Source organism: Melospiza georgiana, chromosome 2 (genome assembly GCF_028018845.1).
Source record: "Melospiza georgiana isolate bMelGeo1 chromosome 2, bMelGeo1.pri, whole genome shotgun sequence".
NCBI lineage: Eukaryota > Metazoa > Chordata > Aves > Passeriformes > Passerellidae > Melospiza > Melospiza georgiana.
In genome coordinates, this window is record NC_080431.1 from 15219141 (window position 1) to 15237971 (window position 18831).

The 18831-nt window shown below is 40.6% G+C and overlaps 1 protein-coding gene across 1 annotated transcript; it reads right to left on the reverse strand.

Moving 5' to 3' along the window:
• Positions 1 to 3779: 3779 nt before the first annotated feature.
• THAP12 (THAP domain containing 12) lies at positions 3780 to 18831 on the reverse strand. The gene is made up of 5 exons (XM_058018825.1): positions 18700 to 18831; positions 9752 to 9872; positions 8139 to 8246; positions 7157 to 7193; positions 3780 to 6873 (listed from the first exon to the last, which is right to left on the reverse strand). Exons 1-5 carry the CDS (start codon positions 18786 to 18788, stop codon positions 4928 to 4930), a joined length of 2301 nt encoding a protein of 766 aa, XP_057874808.1. The 5' UTR covers positions 18789 to 18831; the 3' UTR covers positions 3780 to 4927.

Consider the following 18831-nt stretch of genomic DNA (forward strand, 5'->3'; position numbering starts at 1 on the left):
AAAAATCTAATAAAATCCATGTGTGATGAAATGATTTTCTCTGCACTACCCGAGCACTGTGTGGATGAAATGATTTCTGTTGCACATCCTGGCCAGAATGAAGTAATGCCTTGATTCTCTAACACTAACAATGTTGTTGGAGAGTTGCTTGGTTTTCCCACAGTTTCCTTGACAATGAGACATCGCTGGGACATTCGGATTAACACAAAGAAGGTGGCTGTTATTTATATGCAGGTGGCTCTCTGCAGATAACTCCACAGGGCCATCCTGAAGGCTGCCAAGCAGCAATTTAGCATAGTCTGTGTTTGCACAGAAGGACCTCAGTGACCTGGAAAGGAGGAAATGTTTTCTCCCTTACATATTATGGGCTGTGTACATTCAGCATCCTTCCTCAGCAGCTGCACTTGATAAATGTCATCAGCAGCCTGAGGGTCCTTTAGGGCTGCCAGTGTCCAGAATGATTCTAAAGCAATCATGCAGGGACAAAACCCCTGCGCCAGAATCACACTGGTCACACTACAATGGGTCCTTACATGACTGGGCTGCAAGACTGAATTCTTCAGAATAAAACCAATTTCAGCTGCCTATTGGGAATCAGCAAGTCTAGTGATCTAGCCTTCAGTAAGCTATTTCATACTAGTATATGCAACATATTTAAAAGCTAAAATAATCCTAATATGCCTGACTTTTCAGTAGGAAACAAAAGTAAATTAATTACACTGCTTGTCTGCTAGAATATACTAAATTGCCAGACAGAAATGGTGACAACAGTTTTGCACGCTCTTACATGTACTGTTCACCAACTTTATATTTTCAGCCCACTTTCTAAAAGGAAAATGATTTTTTAAACTCTGTAAATGTTTTGGGCTATTTGTGTGAACTTACCAAGCTTCCACTGGAATCTTTGAACCAACTGCCCAATTTCATACAAATATGGGGAAGAAAGATGGGTCCTGCAGAGCCACAAGAGACAGAGACTCTGAAGTTCATCTTGCTAGAGCACACAGCTGGATATGGGCTTACCCTTTAACAGACAGTGACACAACACAGGTGAGCTCCCCTTGGAAACACGAGTGAAGATGAAATGAAGCTGCTTTGGCTCTGCTAATCCCAAAGCAACACAATTCTCCTGTCACACCAGCAGTCCCCACCTCAGTTCCCACTCCCTACACCCCAATCCTGTGCGATCACAGTGACAAAGGGGCACTTTGCAAAAGAACGAAGAGAATCGCCAGTAATTTTTCATCCATAATGGGATACAGTTTATTCCTAAAAGTAAAAGTAAATAAACTCAGGAAATAGCCACAGGTGACTTTATGATGCTGAATTGTATCCCCATTTGTCAGAAGCAATGACTGATCAACATGTGAACTGAGAAGCAAAGGTTACTTTGTAGACAAATAAAATGGAGAACTGTTGGCCTGAATTTGGGAAGGGGGTATGAAAACGTGTAAAGTAGAAAAAAATACAGCACATGTAATATCTAATAGCCGAAACGTAGTACAGTCTGATTTTCCTATTCTCCAATCCACCATTAAAATGAGTGGATTATCAAAAAGGCAAACTTTGAAATTGCTTGGAAGGATTTAAGTTTCCTAGTACCTACAGAAAGCCACCTGGGGAATGAAATTAAATACTAAGGTAGCTAAACAAGTATAGCCCCAGTGCTCTATTCAGATGCTGAAGTTTGTTCCTGAATGAAATTTTCAAAGTCTGTGCTCTTTCTTGCCTTTGACTACATTGCAGTCAAGCTCCTTTTTTCCAGCTTGCACTTTTCAAGCTCCTTTCAAGCTCCAGAGAGCAGTAGTGCTAAACAATTTCAAACACATACAGCCTTTCAGTAGGTCTCCAAAATGGGAAATGTAAAACACAGGCAGCTAAGAACACTGACATTCAAAATGCATGACCTCAGAGGGCAGAAAGTTGGGCACAAAACTATGGGGCATGCAGGCACAGAAAACTAGCACCTAGATGTGGAAAAAGACCTGTCCTCCTTGCAGCTTTCTGCATATCAGTCCGCTGTGGAAGAAAAGAAGACCAGTGAGACTTGAAGGACCACACCAGCAAGGTGTTCAGGAGTTTATGCATACCTTGGGGAAGCAAATAGGAGAGAAAATGGCTGTGTCTACATTTTCAGCACTTTTTTTTTCTTGAAGTTTCCCAAGAGGAATGTTGCACTCTCAGATGGAAAACCGCCTCCACGTTCTGCAGTATTGTCCTGCCTGAAGGGTGCAAAGAATCAGGACTGACACCACTGCAGGTGGAGATGGAGAAGAGCAGGACTCCATTTTTGTTCTGGTACAGAATTTACAGAGCTTCCAGCATCACACTGCCAATGAAATGGTGCCCTTGACCTCTCTCACGTATCTCCCCATCCCTCTCCCACTTTCCTAATGACCCAAATCCATTTCCAGTAGTTCCCAAGTATGTTTCCTTCATCAAGATAGAAAGTGCTTACTGTACAGAAGTGTCTGTGTACAGTAGGAGCTTCCAGGAAATGCTTACCTAGGAAACAGCTATGAAGACTGAAACGGTGTTCCAGGAGTAAGACTGGAACAAAGAAACCCCAAGGTCCTGGTGAGTTCTCTTCCTCAGTCTCTGTGTCCTGGTGACAACAGATTCTGCAGACTCCTGGCTATCAGAATCTACTTGCTATGAAATCACCTTCAGGTTTGGAGGTCATGCATGTTTTGGGGTATTCTCTTGCTGATCTATAGGTTCTTCCAGAGGCAAGGAAAGACCCTCCTTTGCCAAGATCCTCAGATGTTTGCTGGCTGAAGAGGTGACAAGCTGAATTTTCACTCTAACGGTGGTGTGTGGTCCCAGCAGTCCACAGCTCCATCTGTAGACTGCCACAGATGATGAGAGACTCCATGGGCCCCTCTGAGTGAAAAAGATGCCATGAGACACCTGAAACTATTGGCAGACGCACTGAACTGCCTCCAGCACTGGCTTTCACAGGAATCTCCATTTTTAAATGTAAATCAGTGTTTCTTAGCACCATTTAATAAAGCTGAAGCTGCCACAGGCCCCTCTCTTGGGTGCCCTAAGGGAAGCCTGGGCTCCAGCAGGGACTCCATGTGCCAGGCTGAGAGCATGGTATCATAGCAAGAATCCAAGCAGGCACCTATATAAAATAACTGGTTTTGAAAAACATCTTTTAATTAGATGTTTTCATCTTTTTTATTAGTGTTGCTAATACATCTAATGCTATGTATGCTAATAACATCTTTTTTATTAGTGTTGCTCTTTGGAGCCTGTGGCTATGAGGGTTTGAGGAAGGTCTGTAGAGTGCTTGGGTGGCCTTGGGGGATAATAACAGCCATCATCTACTCTGTACCTCAAATTCTACAATTAGAAAACAAATTTCTTCCCTGGATATTTATGTCAGCTAACATGCATGGGGGGCAGGGGGCATTGGGAGCAACTCAAGAATATCCTTTACTCTTAAGATCCCATGAGCAGTCACATGGCCCGTTTACTCACCGATATATTTAACTTTGGGACACTACAAAACAGAGGAATAGGGGATTACAGGGACATCCGCTCTGTCACTGCTGCTTCTCAATCTCTCTGAACAAACTGCTCTAGTACTCACATTGACTGCAAGGACACTTCCAGGGATAACTCTTGCCAGCTTAAACAGAAGACCCATTGGCATGGTTTTTAGAAAAAGCAAGTTTGCTGCAGGAAAATAAATAATTATAAACCCATCATTTATCAGATACTGCAAAACTTTACTTTTGAACCATTTCAAATTTAATCTCTTTATGCCTGATTGTCAGATCTTCTATCAGTACAAGCACTGTAGTTGGTGCTATCTCAAAATACTTTAAAAAACCTTGCAGACCATGCAGATCAGTGGTACTATCACACAGTTTCCTCCGTCTTCAGAAAATGCTGCTCACTAGAATTGCAAAAACAATGAAGAAAAAATTGCTAAAATAAAAAGGCACCTTTACAGAACACATTTCCAGAGGCGCAGCTTTACTAGGAAATCCAATGCTATGTAAAAAGCAATTCACATTTTATTTTAAATTTCCATAAACTGTACAAAAAAGTTTCATTCTCACCAAAAATAACAGCAATATTTCCAATCTTACTTCTAGACAAACAACAAACTCTTATTTTCATCTTTCCAGAGTGAGTTTACAAATAAACATACCATAATATGGATGGCATTTGCATCAGAGTTGGGGCAGAGCAAACAGATTTAAACATTTGTGGAATAAATGTTAAGTTTTTAGTGTCTTTTAAGAACTTAAATACTCCTGCCATGCCTGTTAAGCCTAAAGAAAAAAAGTTTTGTGTCTGACACAAAGGAATGTAAACAGTCATCAAGAGATTAAAGAGGTTGACTCTTCCAACAAAACCGTAAACGTACCCCTATATCACTGACATTCACTTTACACCGAGACCTGTCCACAGCATGGGCATCGTGCAATAGTTGAATCCATTCTCCAAAATGCCACTTAAATATACATCGAAGACTTCCTTAAAAGCTTGGGTTTTTTAAAAAAAATCCTAAGTAACAGAACTGAAATAGATTATATTCTTTTTAATAGTTTGAATTTCTTTCTTATCCTAATTAATCGGTGAATATGTAACAGCCCCATCAGATCTACAATCATAATGTAATTTTTCCACGATGCAATAAAGTAAAAGAGCACCTAGTTAAGCCAATCAGATGTAAAAAGCACCTCTGCCAAGAGCATGGGCTTGTGTCAGGCTTGATTTTGTTTGCCAAACACATTTAGTATGGACTAACACCACATAATTTAGGTCTTTGACCACAGCTTGTTCAGCCCAAGGCCTAAAATGGAAACACAATTGCAGTGATTTTTTAAGATTTCACCGGTTTTTCTCCCCAGCTTTGAAACTTAATTAAGAAGAAGCTGTTTCTATAGATTGGTTAGAGCTTAAAAAGTTAGGCATTATCTGTTACTTCAGAATTGTTTGAAGGAATACAGTCTTGAAATTCCACTTTTTCTGGATAGAGTTTAATGTAAGTGTCCACCATCAAATCTAAGTCATGTTTTATGTCAATGTTTATGTTGAGCAAAGCAAGGTTGCTTGACCTTTGCCCTGTCAAGGTGTTTTTCAGGTATGCCTTTAGGCGCTTTCGTCCTAGTCCGTATTTCTCATTCTCCACCTTCATCACTGGAAGTAAGCACAAGACTTTAAGCAATGCATAAACATTAGGGAAAAACTTTATGTCGGGCAAGTGAAGTGCTTCATAAATAGTAGCTGGAAGTTCAATATCTTTTCCTCTGTGCTTCCACTTGATTCTCCAACAGTGAAGCTCAGCAGAAAGTGTGTCTGGATTGGGCAAGTCATTTTTGAACATGTCAGCGTGATGCTCCTCAGACGTGTTGAATTTGAGCTGTCCCATGACTGAGGGCACTAATGATAAACATTTCAGAGCTTTTAAATGTTGTTCTGAGAAAATATCTTTTAGTTCTTGAATAATATGCTCTACTGTTGGGACACTTAGGATTTCTTTGTAGTAATTTTCTGATGTCATATCAGGGTCAAAGTTCCCCTGCTGTGCCCTGAGAAATTTTCCTGGGAGTTTAATTTGTACATCCAGTTTTGTAGCCAAGTTTGTGGCTTCCTCAAACCAAAATTCATGGTAAACTTCAATATTCTCCATCACTTCATTCAGAGAGTGCAATACTGCTGTTAAGCTGCCAGCTGCAAAGAACACATCTGATGTTTGTCCCTGGAGATTTTTTCCAAATGCTCTTGTAAAAGACAGAACATTTTTCATAATTACAATAGTGACAATGAAATCAAAATCTGTTAGTGCACTTGAAAGTACAAAAGCTCGACCGACAATGAAGTTGTTCCACCTGACAGAAAAGTCACTGCTCACTGCATCCAAGCACAGCACCAGTGCTTGCAGGAGGTCCACTAATACCTCAAAAGTATCATGCCTGCCTGTCCACTGAGAACGACAGATCTTCTTCAACTCATTACCTTTTTCATTATTGTCCTGAAAAAGAGCAGAAATTGTGTTGTCCAGTTCTACTAGTAATTGTGGAGACTGATTAAAAAGACAGCAAACTTCTTCAATTGTTCCTAATGCAATGGAAACACCAACAACAGGAACAGATTTTGCCAGCCAAACATTTAAGGCACATGAGGAACATAGCGTATACACAGCTTGCGGATACTTTTCCAAGAGTCTTGTAGCCACAACTTTCATTTTAGAAGCAAATCCACTGGAGACAATGTAGGCTTGACCCCGACAGTACTCCATGTTTAGACCCCACTTTTCAGTAATAGTTGCATGGAACTTAACAGCTAAAATTTCAGGATCAGCCTCATAAGGTAAAAACCCTATGAATTCTTCTCTGAGATTGTGAGACTCATCAACGAATCTCACCAGCACCGGCAGATGTTCCTCTCCTGCTATGTCCACGACTTCATCGGTGACAATAGAAAAGAAGTGTGAGTCTCTTACTTCCCTCAGTGTCTCCTCTCTAATACAATTTTCACAGATCTCAAGCATTTGTTTCTGCTGAGTTTTTGAACAATACTCGAGGTTGACTGCAGTCATCTCAAATCGTTTTCTCAGAACGTCATCGCCACCATTTATTCTGTATTCCAGTAGAGCCTGAAAGTTATCTGAAGTAAAAATGCCTTCTGGAAGTTCATCAGCATTATGGCCATCCAATGGAATATTTTGTTTACCCATTAAGATCAAAATTTCAAATAATGATTTAAGGTAATCTTTGTTTTCTCTTTCTTCCAGTGTTAAGGGGACGGATTTTTCCTCTTGTTCTTCCCCTCCTTCCTCTGAGACAGTGTTTTGCTCATTGTTTTCATTTGACTCTTGAGTTGCCTGCTTCCGTTCAAAAGCATCGTCAACTACAAAATGAAAATACTGTAAGTGTCAAAAATAAAATATAACATTTACTCGCCCAGTACCTTTCAGTTACCAAACTCCAGAGAAGAATGTTTCCAGTTTAAAAGTGAATGAGTATTTTGGAAACAATTTAGACTGGCTGGCTGAATCAAGAAGGAATTCAATTATCCTCCTGCTAAACTAATATAAACTAATAGTTATATATAAACTAATAGTTATGAGTCCTGCATTACCTCATCAGCCTTAGGAAATAAAGTTATTACCTCAATTATTTTGATTACTTACTCTTTTGTTGCTTCAATGTTCTTATTTCATCTTCACTCTTAAAAAAACAAAAAGAACTCATATTGATGACAATGTTTAACATGTGACCTTAAAATATTAACATATCAGGATGAGATATAAATACTGTAGATGAGACCAGTTAACATTTGCCAAAAAGTGCTAGAAATTTTAACACCAGGAGGTTTCTTGACGTAGTTTATTACAGCCATGGCTTGTATCTACCAACTACATGACAACAGTTGTATTAGGAGGTTCTTCAATATGTATAATTATTAGTAAATAGATTCCATTAAATAGTTTCTATTGCAATTTGGTAATGTGCTGCCAGTAGACAGAACCATCTTTAACTCCATTAACAGTCAACAGATGCAATCAAACTCACAAAGAAGTATTTAGAAATTGTCTGCAATTTTTCAAGTATAAACAGAGATTATGAGTGGAATTCCTGTTAATTGTCAGTATACTTCTAACCATGGAGATGCTGTCTCCCCCAAATGACACAAAAGACACAATCCCACAAAAAACTTCTCAATCTTGATTTTATCCATGCATCCTTTTTTCACAACAATAAGCTAAAACAAACATGTCTGAATTGATTCAGATTTCAGAAGTTAAATGGGTGAACCAAAGACCACGATCAATATGCAGCAAGAATTTTGGGATATCAAGCTTCAGTTGTGTTCAGTTGGCATTGCAGTAACAAGGAAAAGAAAACTATACATTTGATGTGGATGAAAGAATCAATTCTGGACCAGCACATTTAATTTTCCAGATTATTTCTTCAAGACTTCTTTAGATAAAATTTTTATCATGCATTTAACTTATAATCAACAAAAACGATACAGGAATAGGCAGCATAGAAAATACAAACACTCAAATGGCTAAATATTTTTATTTCACATTTTCTGTAAAAGTTTCACATTAACTTACTCATCATCTTTTCTTTTAATAATAAACCAATAATTTTACATAAAAAACTTACCAGCTCTTTTATCCTTTTCCTATGTCTGCTGTGAGGATTGTTCAGGTGACTTGTAAGATCAAATATAGTTGGCACAGCGTTATCCCGTAAAACCGTTCTGTATGGGCTCTGTAAGAAAACAGACATCTCCATTAGGGAATTCTTTGAGAAATTTCACACATTGTGCCCTTTTTTTCCTCTCCTTCTTTTCTTGTTTATGTTATTATTCTAAAGTACTTTGACTTTTTGATGTTACCAAAGAGAAAGCTAAGCTATGCAATTTACATTTCAGGGATATCAAGAGAACACTGAAAATAGGAAGACAGATACTACAGAAAACTCCAATCCAAACTACAAACCCTTTTTTTTTGTCCCCATTATCTCTGTATCAAAGACCTGTGTGCAATAATTTTAATATTTAATATTAATTTATTTTTTAAAAAATAAACATTCTGGATAAAAACACATCTATGCATCAGAAAGGAAACATTTTGTTACTACTGTGTTTTAGGTTTAATCACTTATTTCACAATTCTGGAAACACTTAGTTGTGAAAATGTTCAATTGCTTCTTTTTGTAGAACTATGAAGTCCACCAAGCACTACTGTGAAAGATCATATTGAGGGAAAATTTATCTGTGAATAAAAAAAAGAAGAAAAGACTTCTAGATGACCATGTAAGTGCTCCCAGTTAAAAAAAATATTTAAAGTAAAATGTTATATTTGGATATACTGTAAACCTGTGTTGCCTATACTGGCTAATTTCTACCAAGTACAAAATTGTAACTGATGTCATCTTGTCATTAGATTGAAATACATTTCAAACAAATCCATCTTCATAGTGCTTCCTTTCAGAGTCATAATTACTTCCAATTTTCATCCGTTTTCAGGGATGCTGGCTAATTAGAGACCTCATCACGTGTAATATCACTAGGACTTCAGAGCTTGACCTGCATATTTTAATTATCCTTTATAACTAAAATATCTGTTTTGCTTATGTACCAGAGTGAAATTCAGTCTAGAAATGAAAACTTGATACAAAATCTCACCCTTTCCTACTCTTATGCAAGCTGTTAAAATCATATTGTTGACAAAAAGAACGGAAAGCTGTTACTTCATTAACAGAAAACAGTGCCTTGACTTTAGCTGGATGAAAATGTAACAGGAAATTATAGCTTGACAGATGTGAAGAGTATTTAAATCTTGTGGCCACAACAGAGTGTAATTTAACCAAATCACACCATGTACACTCTTCAGGAACAGGACATTATTAAGTTTAAATAATTAAAGAAATGCAAAATTACACCCAATAAACTTATATAATCTTGTAATCTCTAGTGAAACAAGTGAAACAAGGAAAGCACTGCAGTGGGGACAGTATTCAACGAACACATTAAACTGCCAGGAACACCATTTTTTCTCTCTCCTCTGACTATTCATCTTCATTATCATTCTCAATGGCTGAGAGCCTGTGTGGAACCCCAGACAATGACAGTGATCCCAATTAAGACTAAGAAATTAATTTTCCTAGGGACGAATTACCCTAGGAGCTCAAAGATGAAAAGGCAGCATTCTGGTGAAAAATGTCAATCACATTTTGCAAGATGCAGTAAACAAATGCTTGTTTTTACTTACACTTCTGCATATCATAGAAGTCTCAAAATGTTTAGCACACAATCTGTAATGCTTGTTGAGTTGATCTGGAGTTTTATCTTCTAAATCTGCCCTTCGACAGTTCTCTACCCATCTCTGACATCTGCATGTAAGGAGAAGAAATAGGTAAAAGGATAAAACAAAATCCCTTACAAATTCAAACCATACTCAAAAGGGAGCACAGGTGAGTGCAAGTGACCTTGATACAAGACTTGGGAAAGTTCTTTACAACTTCCTTTGGAACATCCCATCAAATTTTTGTAAAAACTACTTTTTCTACTTTTGCTCACCACTCAACATTGCCTCATCAAATTCAGGAGTCTTTTCCCTTGATTTATATATTCTTGCCTTTGTCACACACACACAGAGCAGATTGTAGCACAGGTGCTCATGAAACTTAACATTTTAATTCTAAAGAATTTGCTCTTAAAAAGAAAAATTAAAAACCAAAGAGTTGTGCTTGTAGTCTAAAGTCATAACATTTTCTAGGCAGTTTTTAAGATAGCTGTCTTTTCCATCTCCCTTCAAAATATAGTATTCTTCTTATTTATTGTGGTCACTGGGGGAGTTTAGAGTAAATTTATGAAAGTGAAATAATAACAATAGAAAAGCAACCATTCCACAGACAGTGCTTCCACTCCAGAAGAAAGTTCTCCTTAGATATGTTTTTTTACATGTATTTACTTTTGCTTTGGATTAGTTCTCCAAGAGATACCACAAGGATAAAGAAATATTTCCTTTACTGACAGGACTCCACTTAGGTATGCAAGAGACTGCCTCTTCTGGTGAGTAAACCACTTGCAGTAATTGATGCAGATACAGTAGTGAGCTTCTGCTTCCCCTAATGGGGGACATGCCATCACTTTCTGAGCAACAAAGTTACTTGTTCTGTTGCTAGAAGTTAGAAGAAAGCAATTTTACTATTTCTTTTGATTGCAAACATGAAATTATGGTGTATAGCAGTAAGGAGGGAGAAAAACAACTATAAGAACAAAAGCTGTCTTGTCAGATGTTTAGGTGGGCAGCCCAGATGAGAAAATCACAGGTGTGAGTGGAGTCACCTCAACTTTAGCTCAGTAAAGGGCAATTGTGCAGATCAAAGAGAGGAATCTGATTCTGATCTCTGCTGGCTGAACCATTTGCAAAGCTCAATTTTTTGCTCATGCAAAATATTAAAATAACATTGATAGCAAATGCCATACATCAAAATAATTTTTAATATTGCTCTTGGAGATCCATACAGAGTATGCTTAGTAATGACTTAAAATAAGGAAAGAAAACAATGTTTTAAAAAATCTGATTTTTTGGCACAACAGTGCAATCTTGGCAGTGCAATCACCCCAAAAAGAGAACGGGGAGCTTTCTTCACTTAATCAAATTATATAAACAATCTCTTAAAGTGGGAGACCTGTAGCATGTAAATTACATTGCCTCTGGCTCTCAGACTTTCTCAGTGGGTGTTGACTACTAAACAACTCATTAAATGTGATCACAGAGGCTGATCAGCCTCCTCTATAGTTAGTGGGGAAGGTTTCAGTGCAGAGAAAGAGCCTGACCCCATGGTCTTACCTGCTTCTCTCAGTGATTCAGGGATGCTGACAAACACAGAGAGAGCAGAGCCAGAGCTCCTTACATCATGTTAATTCCCCTGAATCACCGTCTGGCAATCACAGGAACACAAACTGGGGGCAGGAATGGTGCATTCAGAACTGGCACACAGTTGTCAAGGCAGGCAAACATCAACCTGAATTCTTTGGCCAACCAAAGAACCTCAGTAGGTACTTAGTAAGTACTACCTAGTACTTAGTAATAGTCAAGGATCAGATCAATGAGTGACAACAAGAGATACCACCAGCTCTTCAGAGGGGGCTTACTCAAAAATGATTTTACAGATTTCATTAACCACCCAATACTCCTTTCCTGATGCCTTAAACTTTAGCTTTCATATTATCCAGATTTTGTACTGCATTAGTATATAACTGAACTTCATATAAATTGTTAGCAAGTCCTCCTCACAGTTTAGTTAGACAAAACAAGCTTTTCCAGCCTGAGAACCAAGGACACCATTGCAGCTTCAGGCCCAAAAAGTACAAACAACAGCAAATTGAGGAGAGCAATCTGGGAGGATGGGACTTCATAACCTGAAGCTGTAATTGGACAAGTAACCCTAATATGGAAATGGACCAAAACTTACAAAAGTGTGAAAATGTGTGAACTGTTGTCCAACATGGGTGTAGCCTCAGCCAGGCTCTTGTACTGCCCAAGGTGTATCCTTTGAAGGCCTTTTTAACAAATACCTGCTTTATTCCTTTTTCACTGTCTAGCCTCTGTTCTAGGTGGCCTCTCAAGGCATCATTTCCTTACAAAGTTCTTCAACAGTTGCACGAAAACTGGCTGTGGCTGCTGCCTTTTGTGCTGAAGTAAACACTGCCTGTGATGCCAAATTATTTTGCCTGTTTTCTTTTATATATTCTCTGTATTCTTACACATATATTTGTAACTTTGTAGCCTATTGTTCTATTTGTGGCTAGTTTTCCCCAGTACTTTACCCTACCTTTTTCCAAGCAGAAAAAACCCACATTCCAAGGCCCCCTAGCCTACTCCAAGCCTATCTTGGCTCTCTCTGGGAACCAAGGCCAGAAATCAGCTCTTCAAGACACATTTTCACAAACATTTAGTTCCCATCAAAGGAGGAAGGGGGGGAGGGCACAGGCAGGATTCAGAGAAGGTTGGACCAAGGGAAATGGCATCACCTCTTATGTCTCTAATTGGTGATTTTTTTTCAATTATGCTGATTTGCTAAACTTTTAAAACTGTATTCACCCCATGGAGGGTGGGCATTTTGTGGACATTTTTCCATGTCTGCCCCTGGAGGCCTCCAATGAAGACCAGCCTTTGTGTTACCTCCTGTACTAATATTATCTCAGGAGTATGTTGTTTTATTTCTAGGTCCTTTAAGGCATCACCTGAGCACATGAGCCCTTGGTGTTCAGAGCCCCATTTGAGGATCCTAACTACACAATCCTAGAGCAGTTTGGGTTGGAAAGGACCTTACAGCCCATCTTGTTCCAGGCCCTGCCATAGGCAGGGACACCTTCCACTAGAGCTGGCTGCTCCAAGCCCCATCCAGCCTGGCCTTGAGCACTCCCAGGGGTGGGACAGCCACATCTTCTCTGGGCAACCTGTGCCAGGGCCTCACCAACCTCACAGGGAGGAATTTCTTCCCAATACCTGATCTAAATTTCCCCTATTTCATATCATGGATCAGACATGGGCACCAAGCTTCTCAACCCCCTGGAGCAGCATATCAGCAACCAGAGTTCTATAAATTTAGGAAGCTCTAATGGCAAAGGCTGAAATGTTGACATTCTCTCAGGGAGCTACAGGACTAGAAGGAGATGACAGTTTATATGACTGAACTCAAACCTAAAAACTCCATCTGAGTCTGAATTCAGCCCTTCAGCCTCACTGTGAGTTTGGTTCCAAACAGAACACTCTCTGAGGAATGGAATAACAAAGAAAAACAAAGTCAGACCCCTGAGATGACCCACATAGCTCTGCATGGTATTATCCAAGAAGCAACTAGAAAGATCTCTGAATAAAATTATGTATTAACTTTTATCAAATCTTTCAGTATTCAACTATTTCTGCATGAGAAGACAGGCTTATGGAGCTTGTGAAGTCCTTATGCAAAATCTACATCCACAAGACTGCCCTGAGTCTTCCTACTCATCTCAACTGGGTGCTGTAGCAGCAGGGAATAATCCCTATGTTAAAAGCAATAGCAGAAACAGCAATTACCATGAAAAGGAGCAAACTTAAGTCCAAGTAACCCAACAAGCACATATACATGAAATGGACATGATTCTTAAACATGCTTCACAAGTATCATCCCCACGGAGAGCATATCGTTGTGAATAAATTATTTTAAATACACAGATTAGTTTGAGATTTTTTTTTTAATCCAGAACTTTATTTCCCATTCCCTTCCCAGTGAGCTGCACCATGATGTGCTCAGGTAGTGTTTCACTTCAGCCACCTACAGGGAGAGATATGCATGATCAGTCTCTAGAGAACTTGGATCTAATCCCATTCTCCAATGGATCCTCATACCCGAATGGCAAATGACACATAGGCTACACAGGAATGAGAAACCTGGAGTGCATAAAGCAGAACCTCTACAACCCTTGGTGAATGCCCAAGAGGCTGAGTTACCTTGCATTAGGAAGAGAGATGTAATTGGTGGAGATGTAATTAATGAGTGACTATACTAATTCTAAATAAGCTTTTGGAGAGCATCATACATCTACACTACTGAAGGAACCACAGTTCTTTACTTCAGCAGAAAAGAATGTATCTAATGGAACTGAAACACAAGTGCTGCTGGAAGCTACCAGGCTTACAAGAGAAATAACTTTAGTACACTGTCCAGCTCATACCAAAGGCTCCTATGAAACAAAGAAATAATAAAACTGCTTAAACTTTTAGTCAGGTAGATTTTAAAAGGCCTGGCGTTTAGGAGCAGTACTATGGGATAGCAAGATATTGGAAATAACTCTCACCAGCCTCTACAGTGGTCATCAACAGCAACAGTGTTTGGCAGAGAATTATATCCAGGACCAGCCTCTTAGAAAATAAATGGTTTAGACAATGTCACACAAAATAATAAATAAAACAAAATACAGCTACATGACATACATTAACTAAGGTATTTTCAGTAAATCCAAATTGGAAGTTAAATAGGAAGGACCATATACTGCCATATACTATTTGCTGTAAGTTTTAGGTAAGGAAACTGGATACACCATTCCCACATCAAACGAGTAGTGTATGACCAACCAGTTGATTGTGATTTTTTATTGGTAATAATTAAAGTATTTGTGCTCTGGAATCTATAATGTTGCACTCTATTCTATGGTATGTTGCACTCTACCCTACGGTAATGCTGTTGGCTTTGTTATATTTGTACTTGGAATAATGCTGTACATAAGGGCAGCACTCACAGAATGGGTGCAGAGACTGTAGGGATATAAAAGCCCAGGGATTTCTTGGTTCAGGGACAATCCCCACAGGCATCAGCTCAAGCTGTTACCACATTATGATTAAAGTGCTGAAAGGAACCAGACATCTGAGACTGCTAGAGAAAACCCAGAATGCAGGGTTGAGGCTGGAGCCACCTGGCCTGAATGGGGGCTTTGCTCATGGCAAGTAAAGTCTAGGGCTGTGCAAAGGGACTCCAGGGTGGCTCCTGAATGGTCAGGCAGGAAAGTTTCCTGCACACCTCTTTGGCATTGCTCATTTGCTTTTCAGAAGGTTTTCTTCAGTCACAAACTTTACATTTTCAGAGATCTGCTGACATCTCATGGAAGCTGAAATGGCCTTTTACTGAGTTGCAGCTAGAGTATCTATTACCTAACTACTGGTGAACTGCAGCAGAACAGCATCTCTTTGCTTAAGTATTTTGTTCTAAACAAACACTCATAGCTCAGCTCACTCATAGCTGTAACCTGAGCCACCATGATGAACAGAGTCACAATCACAGACGAGAGTTAAACAAACATACCTTACTGTGAGCATCACTGCCTAGACTGCATAAAACTGTAAACATTATGGAGGTAGCTGAGGCTGCTTACACTAGTTTGATATGAAAAGACAACATGCCACCCATCAAATACTGGTGGCTCTTCTCCAAAGGCTGATCTCTGAACCCTTTATCTTCTCAAGAAACCAAAATGAAAGCAGGTAGTCTTAACCACTGACTTCCTAACACCTGAAAGATCAGACTTGGAATGTCTAACTGGAACTGCTTAGCACTCAACTGGGAAAACATTAAAGGCAATTAGCCAGCTGTTATGGAAACACTGAAAACAGCAAGGGAGTAGAAACAATTTACCCAGACTACGCATTTACCATCAATGATTTTTAAAAATTAAAATTTATTTTAAGATGTATTACAACAACTTTACTTTTAGCTTTCCCATTGCAACCTGCCAAGTGCAAATAACATTTTGGGACAATGCACTTCGCTCACCATCCCAGTCTGACCTACAAAAGTGGGAGCAAGCACTACAAGGAACATATTTTCATTTCCATCTGCAGACTGCTGTAGACCAGCCCACAGAATAAAACACCCTCAAGTCTGTAAACCAAAAGGATGCACAGATTTATCAATCTCTAAATGCTCTTGGTAAAATAGAATATATATTCAACTTTGGACAGAAAGTTGCAAAATATTAAGGGGTGAACTTCTAGAGAACCTAGAACATCATCTTTGTCACTGACTGTGTTTTTAAGAGTACAAAGATGCTATAAACAGTTTATTGTTGGAGAATTTTGCTCAGACATGGCTTGCAGGAAAAAAGGCCATGAAAATATACAGCTAATGGAAAAGTAAAAGGCAGCTGTAAGCAGCTAATTCTCAAGCCTGTTTCCCAGGCACGTTTCTGTAAACAGCAAGAGTTCTCAAGCCTGTCTTCAATAACAAGTAAATACCTTGTCCTTGGATAAGGTATGGGAAAGCAAAAGTGACAAACATGGAGGCCTTGAGAGCCATTCATATCAGGGTGAGAAAACAAATCTTGGTTTCAATAACAAACCACAGGTATTGAAAACAAAAGGAGGGGTTAATGTGTAATCTGTGGCCAATGATGAGCTCGGGTTTTGTAATATGTATAAGCTTAATTAACACCACTATGAAAGTGTGTAAGTGGGATCAATAAATCAGAGTTCGATGCTGATCAAAGGATGGGTCGTCTCCCTTCGCTTTCCACAGTTTATGTAGAGTTTCTCCTTCCTCCTGCCCATCTTGTGAGACCCCATCTGAAATACTGTGTACAGTATACAATATAAAGACAGACATGGAAATGTTGGACCAAGTCCACAAAGCTGGCAAGAGGACTGGAGCATCTCCCATATGGAGACAGGATGAGGAAGTCAGGGCCGTTCAGCCTGGTTGTTTGGAGACCTCAGAGCATCTTCCAGTGTCTGAAGGGGCCTTACAGAGAAGGAGGAGAGGAGCTCTGCATCAGGAACTGTAGTGACAGGACATGGAGAAATGCCTTCAAACTGTAACAGGGGAAATTTAGGTTAGATACATGAATGAAATTTTCTACAGGGAGGGTTTGGAGGCCCTGGCATAGGTTGCCAAGAGAAGCTGAGGCTGTCCCATTCCTGGAAGTGTTCCAAGGGTTGGCTGGGAGAAAGGTGGTCTAATGGAAGGTGGACCTGCCCATGGCCTGGAATGAGATGAGCTTTAAGGTTCCTTCCAACCCAAACCATCCTAGAGTTTATAAAATAGAGCTTTAAAAAAATTAATCTTTAAATTTAATCATTTGGTAGCACACCTTTAACTACCTCTCCACATTGCCACCATGGGAAACACTCATTCAAAATGTCCTTCCATTAAAAAAAATTGTAAACTGCAGAGGGTATTTTCTTCATACAGCAAACTGTCATCTACTGAGGAGCTCTGTACAGCCTGATGTGACTCACATTTTACAGCATGGACCTCTTACAAATTAAGACTGAAGCTGAGGCATTGCCAATTTTCCTAAATTCCAAACAAACTGCAGACATTCCTTTGTGTGAGATCCTAAGGGTCTCACAGGACAGATGGTAGAAAGAGACAACAGTTAGAGCAAATAATGAAAATGAAAGAATAAGAGTACATAAGCAAGCAATTTTATTTCAGTTCTTATTAAAGCAAAATCATATAGAATATGGATTGTATTACATATCTTGCATGTACTAGACATCAAGAGGTCTGGACAACCTTTACAGCAAGGCCTTGCATTCACCCAGGAGAATTTCATAACATATCAAAAATCACAACTTTGGAGAGCAGCTACTACCTATATAAGCTTTTTGTATCTTCATTTGAAATTGCTTGGAGGGTCTGTTTCCTTAGGAAATACTACATATGCATAATTCCCACGGGGTTTCGATTTTTCCAAAAATCAGGCCAAGCATCTTCAAAGAAGGAAGTAAATATCATGTACAAATCATGAAAAGGCCAGCTTTAACTACCGACTGTTCAAAAAGAGGTAACTGGTATTGCTCTACGCCTATGTCCCCTTCAGTATTGTGAGTATCATGTTAAATCAAGTGATTTGAAGAGGGTCATCTCGATTTAAGGGTGAACCTTTACATGGGGGTTTCTATGTCTGAGTACATTATTTATTTTTCATGGCATTTTCCAGTGTCTCCCACTTACACACTTTTTGCTCTACCAATACACCACCTCTGCTTTTCCCCCACTGGGAATTTCTGCCATCACCTCTGCTGTCGGTCATGACGCTTTGCCACCATGCCAGCAATCCTGTGACAGTTCCTCCCGTCGCAGGAGTGTCCCATTTGCCACGCACACACCTCATCGCCAAACACACCGAGCAGGACTGATGGACCTTTCACTGCTTGAGCCAGCGCTCAGGGAGGGCTCCCCTACCTGAGCCCATGGCTCCGGCACCCCTCAGGCTGCCCCACATGTCTCAGCCGTACACCCCATTGCACACCCCACACACAGCCCCACCCCGGTCCGGGCCAGGGGCCCTCCTCCCTCCGCTTCCCGGAGCGGCGCCGCCGCCGTGCCCGGCACTCCCCCGAGGGGCGGCAGCCTCAGCCGCCGCGGCCCCGGCGCAGGCGCAGCCGCCCGCCCGCCTCCCGCCGCCACCGCCCGGAGGGTCCCCCGGCCCCGCCCCGCCGCAGCGAGCGCGGCCTCCGCAGGCACCATCGGCCGTCCGGGCGCCCGCCGGCCCCGCGGGTAAGGAGGCAGGCGCGGTCAGGGAGGCGCAGGAGAGGCAGAGCGGGCAGGGGGAAGGCAGCCGGCTCTCCGCACGGTGTCTCCTCAGACTGGCAGCGCTGTGCGCCGGCGGGGCCTGAGGGGGAGAGCCGGGCGCGCCTCCCCCAGCCCGCCCCTCCCGCGGTGGTCTCACCTGGCCGGATCGCGGGGGAAGCGGAAGAAGGCCAGGTCGGACTGGGTGCTCTTGCGGGTGCAGTTGGGCGCCGCGCAGAAGTTCGGCATGGTTCCCCCGGCCGGCGCCGCTGCCCCTTTAAATCGGCGGGCC

What these genes read in the sequence shown, in the direction of transcription:
- THAP12 (XM_058018825.1), bottom strand. Translation starts at nt 18,788, where the DNA reads ATGCCGAACTTCTGCGCGGCGCCCAACTGCACCCGCAAGAGCACCCAG. An exon ending in CTTCTATGATATGCAGAAGT is followed by an intron (nt 8,247 to 9,751) that starts GTAAGTAAAAAC and finishes GTTTTCTTACAG; the next exon opens with AGCCCATACAGAACGGTTTT. An exon ending in GGAAAAGGATAAAAGAGCTG is followed by an intron (nt 7,194 to 8,138) that starts GTAAGTTTTTTA and finishes TGTTTTTTTAAG; the next exon opens with AGTGAAGATGAAATAAGAAC.